The sequence below is a fragment of the Gnatocerus cornutus genome, chromosome 1 (assembly GCF_029298725.1).
Source record: "Gnatocerus cornutus isolate USDA-ARS CGAHR chromosome 1, icGnaCorn1.1, whole genome shotgun sequence".
NCBI classification, from domain to species: Eukaryota; Metazoa; Arthropoda; class Insecta; order Coleoptera; family Tenebrionidae; genus Gnatocerus; species Gnatocerus cornutus.
In genome coordinates, this window is record NC_142233.1 from 33,402,075 (window position 1) to 33,413,198 (window position 11,124).

Here is an 11,124-nt window from a genome sequence, read left to right on the forward strand (position 1 = left end):
GAGACTATATTTAGCTAACAAGTACAATATAAAAAGAATAAACTTATTCTCGTAGACCGATATTAGGGCAAAGGGGCAGACACCAGACGGAACAACACTTGACACCACTGTCAGTTTTTGTCAGTGGTGCTGCTCCCTCTTAAATATTGTCCAGGGTTTAGGTCATTTTCTCGTGCAAAGTTAAATGTTTAATTTTATGCACTCATTTCCATAACACCCTGTAGATCGAAACTATTCTTAAAAACTGACCACAAATTTAATTGTTGACAGATGCTTAGCGACTTGTGAACAGTCTTAAAACAAAAAAGTAAAGTAAAAATTTACTCGCTGTGTCGTGATAAATTATAATATGTATTTTTTTGTATTAGGTAAGTTACTTTGGGATTATACAATAAAATTATAGAGGAGTTTTAATTAGCAACATTGGCTGGCAGAAATCAAGTGGCAAGCTGTGGTTACAAAACCATTACCAATCGTGTAACACGAAAATCCCTAGAATTGGAAAATTAAAATGTTTTATCGAAACATGAACATTAAGATGTATCTAATACATTTGTATGCTTACGTGTAAAGTACATCATAATAGTGATGATACAAATAATTCATAATAACATAGTTACTGTTTCATAATAGCATAGTTACCGTCTCATAATAGCACAGTTGCCATTAATCCATAATATTCAACGTTTTTATGCAAACGAAAGCAACTCCAAATACCAAAATTAAAAACATTCTGAAGATCTGCATTTATTTATATTAATTCTAACATAAAATATCTCGGAAAATGCTTTTCTCGCTGTTTCATCGCGTTCAAAACTTCCGTCCAAAATTGGAAATTTGCAGAACTGTTGAGTGGTAACATTGCCAACTTCGTCCATGTTTCGATAAAGCTTTGTATTTGCTACGGATATTAAGTAATTCATAAAAAACTCGGACGTTAACAAGTAACGTCCTCGTTCATTATGAATTACTTAATATCCTTCTCAAATAAATAGCTATTATTAAAAAAAAGGTGCAAATTCGAAAAAATAGTATAAAGGACTTGTTTTATAATAGCATTGGTGCACTTGTCCCATAAGAAACGAGCCGTAGGCGGGAACTGTTGCACCAAATTGACCATTATAAAACATGTTCTTTAATATACCTACTATTTCATCACTTAAAACATATTGGAAATTTATTCTGAAAATTGTTTACAAAGAGATCGTTTTTCCAAAACAAGTTGATAGAATGTCCATAAAAAGGTAATTTGTTCCTAAAACAGCTTTTTTCCCATCACTGCGAATAGAAGTGATTCAAAACAACCAATTCATACACTTACTTACCAACAAGTTACTAAAACAGGAGTTGAATTATTCGCGATTTTATTTGATTCAACTAGAAAAGATACGAAGTCATCAAAACTTTTTGGACATGGAGATGTCGGCGGCCAATTTTCTACAGAGAAAATTTCCACATTTCTCTTCTGCAACAAAATCATTTCTACTCCTAATTAAAAACATTAAGTAATTTAACCTGAACATCTACGGTTGTCCACGTGTAACTTGTAAAATTCCTTGTAGTTTTATGATAAAGAATTAAAGTTTCATCTGCAGTCAATTTTGGACTTTGCTCGGTTGGCCACACTTGCAACATCTACAGCACTTTAGGAAGCCTTATTTTTATTGATGAGGACTTACCTTGGAAGAAGAGTTCAGAGAGACGATCATTCTAACATTTTCTTCAATTACTAATTTCCAAAAATTACTCAATGAATATTGAGTTGGTGTCATTGTCACTAAAAATTTTCTCGGGGTTCGAAAGCCATCAACAGTGATGAGATTCAAAGAGTCTATGTAAGTGTACTGGTGATCCTCTAAACTCTCTTGATTTCCAACATTAATCTGGTTGCTATTTCCGGAAAGATCAACCCAAAGCTTAATTTTTTTCATTTGTTGATCTAACCAAATCATGTCTTTCATTTGCCGCCAGCGCACTTCTATATCTTCATTAACAATACGTTGAGATTCCAATATGTGTTCTAATATAAGTAGATGAGCAACAAAATACTGCTTAACGTTGCAAACCAACTTGGAGTTGCTTTTCGCTAAAAGTTGAATATTTTTAGTAACATCAACAATACTGCATTTTTTGACATTGCGTAGACAAATATCACATAAGAGAAAAAATCCAGTGGCTTCCATTTCGTACTTGCAACCAATACTTAGAACAAAGATCGGAGATTTTGGGTCCAAAGGTACGTTTGATACAGATTTAAAAAATGGATGTAGAATTAAAGTTGAAGTTGGAATGTCGTTTTCTGACCATGACAAAAATTGGTATTGCTCAATCTACAATTATTTTACAAAATAATATGAGAAGATATCATTACTCACTTCTCTGTGTTGTTCGCCAAAAGACAGAAGAAACTTCCGGTGCTCATAGTCAGCAAAAATCTTACACAAAATCAGTTTGATGGTAATCTGTTTAAACTTCAAAGTTTTGTTGTCTTCGGGCCAACATCTATTCCAAATTTTCTGTGGGAAAAAACTCGTATTTTGCTGGGGTACGGGAATCAGAAATGAACCTGTTTTTGAACATCATCTGCGTTGATAATGGTGATGATGTGCTTGACGTTTTCGTCCCAAACAGTCTCCCAAAACTGTTGAAACCTCTTGGAGGTTATTCGTTTTGATACTATGTAGGCTTTTTTGAATATTTCTCCCTGGAAAAAACAAAATTAAATGGATAAATTAAAAATCAAGCAAATTACGTCGTCAAAATGCAGATCTATGTAATCCGAAGACAAGTTTCCTTCCACGGGTTCGTAGTCATGGTTGGCAATTGAACTATTTAAAATTTCCTAAAGAGGACGACTATAAGTGGATAAGGAGAGGTCGTAACTTATTTTACCTGGTGTTGATTCATAATTTCTTCTTGGTTTCCATTTTCGAAGATTTCCTTCACATATTGTTCAAACAAATTGGCGTCTATTGGTGTGCTGAATATTTGGAATGCCGTACTTACTTTTAAAGTAGTCAGTGGTACAGTTTCAAGGTTTGTTGTTGCATTTTCTGCAATTTAAAGTGTTAGATACTAGAGAGTTGAAGATACTAGAGAATGAAGTGTCATACCACGTCTTCTAATACGGATATACAGATAAGCAAACGCTGCTAATCTAAAAATAAACTTTTTGGAAAAATGTCACCTCAGTTTGTTTACTTACGAGGTTATTGGTACTATTATTACTAACACAAGAGCCACAGCACCAGAAGCTGAATCAGCCGACTTTTCTGTAAGAACTATTTGAGCTGAATAAGAATATATTTTGTATCGACTTCGGTTTATGTAGGTACTAACTAGTACTAATGTGATATTATAAAACTCGTTATTTAAAGTCAAAGTTTTTTTTTATTTACAACCCCCAAGATCAATGGTACCACCAATAGTCAGATTCGTACTTTTAGAAAACGGTACCCGACATTCAAGTACCGTTTGGAAGTTTGCTAAATTAATATGAAAACTTTTGTTGTACTGCTCCAGTTCGTGAGGAACGGCGTCATTTTTTGACCTCAATAAAAAAAGGCGGTACGTGTTGTTTCTGGTCATGTTACTAATTTTTGCTGGTACTTCCACAACGATGGAATTTTCTGTGAATATTTTGGGTTCTGTTTCGAAACTGGGAATACTAGGAGGACTTTCGGTCGTAATTTTCAATTCTGAACTGAGGTACCCTTCGATAGCAGTAGAAACTACCACTTCGTATAAACAGGAAGATTGAAGTTTTTCTGTGGGAATCTATAAAATTTGAAAGAATCACGTGTTTGTTTTAAGGTCATACGCACAATTTTCTCAAAAGAACAGTTATACTCGTCTTTTGTTTTTTGAACTTGAACTACTTGAACTATGTTCACAGTTGGACTCAACTTAACTAAGAAAAAGTCGAGATTTCCATTGGTTCGGTTTGGTCGTTTCCACGCCAATTTTAGATCGTTTTGAAAGTTCCAAGTAGCAGTTAGATCATATGGTGGCTCCGGACGCTCTAAAATTATTTTTATATTTTTTTGAAAAGTACTTAGTCTATTACCAATAGTAGTCCGTTCAATGACTGACATTACCAGCCCAAAATGTGATATATTCTCGTTTTTAGCACTGACCTAAGAAAAAACAAATTGAGTTCAGCTTAAACTCCCTGTGACTTACCTGAACTCTGTAGGTTTGATTTTTTTTCAGATTTGATAGACTAATGCAAGAAAAGTCAGACCAGATTTTACACTGCGAGTCTTCAACTTTTATCTCAATTTTCTTAGCGCCACTATCATTGAAGTGGATACGAAAATCTGACAATTTTCCAGTGGGTGGAAAGGGCTTCGTCCACCTCAAAGAAAGCGAGCTTTCGTTTTTTGAATAAACGAGCAAGTTTTGGACGGGATTTGGAACCGACGCTTGGGTACTAAACCTCCAAGGCTTAAAATTTGAGTTTGGAGTTTTTGAATATTCGATCATCAACGTGTAGTTTGAGTAAGGAGTCAGATTGTCTAATTCACAGATTGGAATTTCATTGGTAGATTGGCACATGGATTTTTTATTTTGCCCATAACACCATTCAGAGGTACATTTCACCGTTGTGTTTATCAGCAAGGGAACATGCAAATGTCTGCAGTCAATTTTGCTGAAGCGAATTACGACTGTGTTTGCTGTGGTGGTAATTCCATCGATCTTGAGCTCTTGAAAATCATCTAAAGGTTGACTAGGTGGAGTGATTTTCCAAGTCGTTTCTTCCTCTCCTTTCAGAAAACTTACATTTCCGAAAATTGTAAAAGAGTAGTTTGAAAATGGATACAAATCCTCGATTAGTAATCTGCGGTTTTTCGTTGTTACTTCTTTTATTTGGGAAGTTATAGTTGAATTGCATGCCAAGAAGGACGTTTGCTGAAACATCTCTTGAACCACTAAACTCTGTCACAACAAACTACGTACTTTGTACTCCAAAGTGTAAATCATTTCTTCGCTTCTACCACTGGTTGGAGGGTCCCAAGTCAAATAAAGTTCATTTGGGCCTTTTTGGGCAACGACAAAATTCCTCACTTTTCCAGGCTCTACAAAAAACGTCAAATCCGGTATTGGCAACACGTTTATTATTACTCAAAATTTTAGTGCTAAACGTGTATTGGCTGTTGCCGACAACACAATAATTTCCCCAGAAACTCTGAACGCGACAGCGAAGATTGTAAATTGTGTCCGGTCGTAAATCTTCAATGGAATGGTTTTGAAATTGCGAAGAGGCAAAATGATGCCTTACAATGGTCCAGGTGTTAACTTTTTGTTCCTGAAATAGTTAAGTAGAAGAGGTTTTAATTCAAACCACCAAACCTTGTATTCCAGAATGTAACTCTTGGCAGCACTTTTAATTGTCACATTTATTCCCGTAGCCGACAAATCTTTCATGTAAAATCTGCACCGGGAAGCGTATACATTGTTACAAACTAAAAGAAAAAACTAGAAATATATTTATTCTAAGGGCCGGTTGCAGAAACACGGTTCAAAATTTGAACCGGTTCAAATCTGACTTAACCCAGGCTTAAATGATATTTGCGTTGCACAAACATTTTTGAGCGGTTCAAATACAAATTAGCACGTTAAACTAAGCCAGGATCAGAGGTGGAATAAGCCGGTGTTCAAAGTGACAGCTGAATTTGTGAATTTTTAAATTACAAAAAATACACAAATTCAAATTCAAAATTCAAATGAATTTAAATCCCAGATTTGGAATCTACGGAAAATTCTGTATACACTGATGTATAATAACTAGAAGAAACTAGAGTTTACTCGAAAAAATAAGCGAGCTGTCGATATCAGAAATTTAACAAAATTTTAGTCATGAATTTTTGCGAAAATTTGCAAATTTCGATTGTAGAAAAAATTAAAGAACTTTTTCTTATGTAAAAAATCGCGAGAAAAACGATGGCGCAAACCGCATCTCAATATCTGAAATAGTTTCCGAGATATCGAGCACGAATTGTTTTGAACCTTCAAAAATTTGGCCTTCTGGCGACAACCCAAAAATTCAAATCACCATAACTCAGTTATTTGTTGACGAAAATTAAAAATTTGCATGTTTTTGGGTTCAGTATGAAATTCTGCGTAAAATGAGACCAGATTGGTTGAGTTTGCCTAATAAATAAACGAGGCATTGGCCAAAAACTGTTTTGAAAACGTCATTTTAGGGTAATTTTCAATCAATGTTTTCAAAATGAAAACGACGTTTAATAGCTTTGAATTACATCAGTCGAAAGCGGAGCTCGAAATCTATCTACTGGCCAAATTTGAGATCGATCGGAAAAATAGTTTACAAGCTATGGCCAAAAATAAAAAAAATGAAAAATTTTCATCGTTTGAGTTGGAATTTTTTTTCGCGAAAAATCGACTATTGAATTTTGGGCTTTTGAGGACATTTTCTAACGTAAAGTGAGCCGAGGAAAAGAATGGCACAAACCGCATCTCAATATTTCGAATAGTTTCCGAGATATTTAACTTTAAAAATTACGAAAAATGAGGAAAAATGAAAATCAACTTTCCGAAACTTTGATCGGCCATACCTTAGATATTTGTTGTCGGATCTGAATTTAAATCCCAGATTTGGAATCTGCGGAAAATTCTGCGTTACACTAATGCATAATAACTCAAGTTTACTAAAAAAAATAAGCGAGCTGTCGATATCAGAAGTTTGGCATAGTTTTAGTAATGAATTTTTGTGAAAATTTGCAAATTTCGACTTTAGAAAAATCAAAGAACTATTTCTTATGTAAAAAATCGGGAGAAAAACGATGGCGCAAACCGCATCTCAATATCTGAAATAGTTTCCGAGATATCGAGCACGAATTGTTTTGAACCTTCAAAAATTTGGCCCTCTGGCGACAACCCAAAAATTCAAACGACCATAACTCAGTTATTTGTTGACAAAAATTTAAAATTCTTATGTTTTTGGATCCAGCGTGACATTCTGCGTAAAATGAGCCCAGATTTGTTGAGTTTGCTTAATAAATAAACGAGGCATTGGTCAAAAACGGTTTTGAAGATGTCACTTTAGGGTGATTTTCAATCAATGTTTCCAAAATGAAAACGACGTTTAATAGCTTTGAATTATACATCAGTCGAAGAAGTTCGATATCTATCTACTGGCTAAATTTGAGATCGATTGGACAAACAGATAACAAGCTATGGCCAAAAATAAAAAAAATGAAATAGTTAATTACAGTGGCGTGTGGTAACTTACATTTTACAGCGCGAAATCAGTTTGAAGCACGACGGCGTAGCCGGAGTGCTTTAATGATTGAGCGCTGTAAAATGGTTAACGCGCAAGAGTTGTATTAAACTTTTTGGCCGAAAAATTTTAATTTAAATAATTGGATTTTTTAAAATTTATGAGAACTGTCACATCTGACATTTGTAAATTTCATCATCTGTCAATTCTGTCAATTTTGTAGTTGGTGCACAAAAAGTACACAAGATGGCGCCGTATAAAAAACGTTTTAATATTACTTTAAAAATAGAAATATTGTCTTAATTGAGATAATAATTTAGGAAGATTCCACTTTGGTGATCAATCTTCATTATGGTAAAGTGATTTTAATTTATAAACGCATGTGAAGAGCAGACGATTTGGGCAATTTTTACAGCACGGCGTGTGTAAACGTCCAGGGCGCTTGTAAATCTAGTGTTTCCGAAGATGTCAATTGAATGTTAATTTGACGTTTACAATTAATTCATGAGGCCAAAAAATTTTTATCGTTTGAGTCAGAATTTTTTTTTCGCGAAAAATCGACTATCGAATTTTGGGCTTTTGAGAACATTTTCTAACGTAAAATGAGTCGAGGAAAAGAATGGCCCAAACCGCATCTCAATATCTCAAATAGTTTCCGAGATATTTAACTTTAAAAATTACGAAAAATGAGGAAAAATGAAAATCAACTTTCCGAAACTTTGGTCGCCCATACCTCAGTTATTTGTTGTCGAATCTGAATTTAAATTATAGATTTGGAATCTGCGGAAAATTCTGCGTTACACTGATGTATAATAACTCAAGTTTATTCGAAAAAGTAAGCGAGCTGTCGCTATCAGAGATTTAGCATAGTTTTAGTCATGAATTTTTGCGAAAATTTGCAAATTTCGACTGTGGCAAAATCAAAGAACTATTTCTTATGTAGAAAATCGCGGGAAAAACGATGGCGCAAACCGAATTTCAATATCTACAATAGTTTCCGAGATATCGAGCACGAATTGTTTTGAACCTTCATAAATTTGGCCCTCTGGCGACAACCCAAAAATTCAAACGACCATAACTCAGTTATTTGTTGACGAAAATTGAAAATTCTTATGTTTTTGGATCCAGCGTGACATTCTGCGTAAAATGAGCCCAGATTTGTCGAGTTTGCTTAATAAACAAACGAGGCATTGGTCAAAAACGGTTTTGAAGATGTCATTTTAGGGTGATTTTCAATCAATGTTTCCAAAATGAAAACGACGTTTAATAGCCTTGAAATATTCATCAGTCGAAAGAGTAGCTTGAAATCTATTCCCTGGCCAAATTTGAGATCGATCGGAAAAATAGTTTACAAGCTATGGCCAAAAATAAAAAAAATGAAAAATTTTCATCGTTTGAGTCGGAATTTTTTTTCGCGAAAAATCGACTATCGAATTTTGAGCTTTTGAGAACATTTTCTAACGTAAAATGAGCCGAGAAAAAGAATGGCGCAAGAATTTTTGCGAAAATTTGCAAATTTCGACTGTAGAAAAATCAAAGAACTGTTTCTTATGTAAAAAATCGCGAGAAAAACGATAGCGTAAACCGCATCTCAATATCCGAAATAGTTTCCGAGATATTTAACTTTAAAAATTACGAAAAATGAGGAAAAATGAAAATCAACTTTCCGAAACTTTGATCGGCCATACCTTAGATATTTGTTGTCGGATCTGAATTTAAATCCTAGATTTGGGATCTGCGGAAAATTCTGCGTTACACTGATGTATAATAAATAATAACTCAAGTTTACTGGAAAAAATAAGCGAGGTGTCGGTATCAGAAGTTTGGTATAGTTTTTGTAATGAATTTTCGCGAAAATTGCGTTTTGTATGTAGGTGATGTACCTATTAGTCAAACATTTAAATAACTCACGTGAATTTTGTTTGCCTAACGCGACGGTAGGTTAACCCTGGTTCAAAATTTGAACTGGATCAATTGAACTAGTTCAAATCGAAATTTGAACCGTGTTTGTGCAACCGGCCCTAAGGAGATTTTAACGTACGAAGAGAGCAGCTGCCGCTCGAATTTTCCCCCGGATAAAGGTAGCAAGATTTTGTTGTAGTGATTGGACATTCACATGCCACTGAAATATGAAAAATTAAGATCATAAACTTGCAAAAATTGTTTACCTTTTCTATTATGCGTCAATGATACAACGTCGTTCTTTAAAGAAACTCGTTGACAATCAACCTTCTGATTTGACTGGATAATCTGCGAAACTAAACATAAAAATTGTAGAAATTCTTTGGGACAGAAAGTTTGTACCGTTAGAACAACTTTTAATGGATTTGATCTTCCAAGATCCTTCTTTCGCTTCATTCGTTTTTGTAGATACAGTTAGCATTACGTCTTCAAAAATTTCGTCGACCGATATATTGATTGTTTCCCATTCCCTGGATGTCTAAATAAAGTAGATAGTTAGTATTTGGTAGATTTTGAATGTTTTCCAACCTGTTGGTAGCTTCTTTCTGCGATTTTCATCATATTTTTGGTACTTTTCACTGCGATTTTTATCTCACAGAATTCACACATTGATATGAGCATTGAGGCGCAGAAAAACCCGTTGGGAACTTTGAGGTTTCCCCCAAACTTTTCATTTTTGATCTCCTTTTTTGTATTCAAAATATTCTCTAGAAGCTGTTTTAACTAAAGGAAAAATCAAGAAAGGGACTCACCTCGATGCACTTTCCAGAATCCTGGAACATTGTCACTGTATACAACCAAATGACTATACAGTTTTTTAGAAACAGAAAAAGTCACTACGATTGTAGACCCATGGTTATCAATTTGGGATAAAGTCACATTATCACTTTCTCTTTTAAGCATGAAATGGTACCATTTTTTTCCATCCAACTTATACTTATCCCCGAATCGGAACTAAAAAATTAAACCTCTAGCTATGTTCCTCTGCGTCAAAAATTTTACCAGTTTTTTATTAATGTTGCTTTGGCATCCGCTTTCGTGGGGCATTTCAATTCTGCTGATAACAGGAAGATCAACATTGGGACAATTGTGAACGGACGTTTTTCCATGTTTGAAAGCTTTCAATTGAATCCAGTAGCAATTCGTGGCTCTTATATTCTCACTATCGCAAAGGAAAATGTGAGCATTTCGTTCAATGCGAATGGAAAGTGGTACTACAAATTCGTCCCGTAAGTTGTTAGCAAGAATAGTAAACGTATTTTCTGTGGTCTCGTAAATCGGAAGTTCTAAGAATGAAAATTAGGAAAAAAATTATTTTTGGTTAGTACTTGCCGTTCCATCGGGAATCTAAAATTAATTCTGTGCTGATGGTCTCTTCCCAAATATTTCTGTTTAAATTGGTCCTAATGTTGGAGGTGCTACCTAAAATGTTATCAAATGTATGTTTAGGTTCCATGGAGTCTTACTTGAATTGGTAATCCACGTGAGACCGTTTGAACTATTCGAAACACAGTAAAAGCGATTGTTGTTTTCAAAGACGAAGAAAACATCTTCATTTTTGACATTAACTGTTAGAATTATGAAAATTAACAAAACTGGAATTTTCATTCTTATATAATGATTTTCAATTTCAAGACAATATATCTTATCATAATTGATATGATTTTTTATTTATATCTTTTATATCGTTTTTGTACGAGTTCAGGATTAGATGTAACTTTTAGAAATAAAATTGTATCTCTTTAGAGATAATACTCGTATTTTTTTGAATTTTTGGACGAACAATAAAAAGTTATGTTTCATTTTAGGCTTTTGTTGTCATGTTCCAAAAAATGTTTTAATTTACATTTAATTTTTTGTTGTTGTTTGTTTTTTGTTATAATTATTATTAACATCTAATGAACTGATTCTTTCTTGTG

At 34.0% G+C, this 11,124-nt stretch overlaps 1 protein-coding gene across 1 annotated transcript; it reads right to left on the reverse strand.

Moving 5' to 3' along the window:
* Nucleotides 1-194: 194 nt before the first annotated feature.
* Nucleotides 195-10,813, reverse strand: LOC148181953 (uncharacterized). The gene is given in 27 exon segments (XM_088050759.1): nucleotides 195-293; nucleotides 423-427; nucleotides 1,043-1,158; nucleotides 1,198-1,278; nucleotides 1,326-1,465; nucleotides 1,516-1,635; nucleotides 1,680-2,330; nucleotides 2,376-2,516; nucleotides 2,567-2,704; nucleotides 2,753-2,842; nucleotides 2,893-3,053; nucleotides 3,114-3,157; nucleotides 3,206-3,777; nucleotides 3,825-4,021; nucleotides 4,067-4,136; nucleotides 4,183-4,911; nucleotides 4,960-5,078; nucleotides 5,125-5,308; nucleotides 5,353-5,465; nucleotides 9,285-9,365; nucleotides 9,412-9,501; nucleotides 9,548-9,683; nucleotides 9,734-9,912; nucleotides 9,958-10,159; nucleotides 10,208-10,491; nucleotides 10,538-10,627; nucleotides 10,672-10,813. Coding segments are annotated over 27 exon segments (4,974 nt in total).
* Nucleotides 10,814-11,124: the final 311 nt, after the last annotated feature.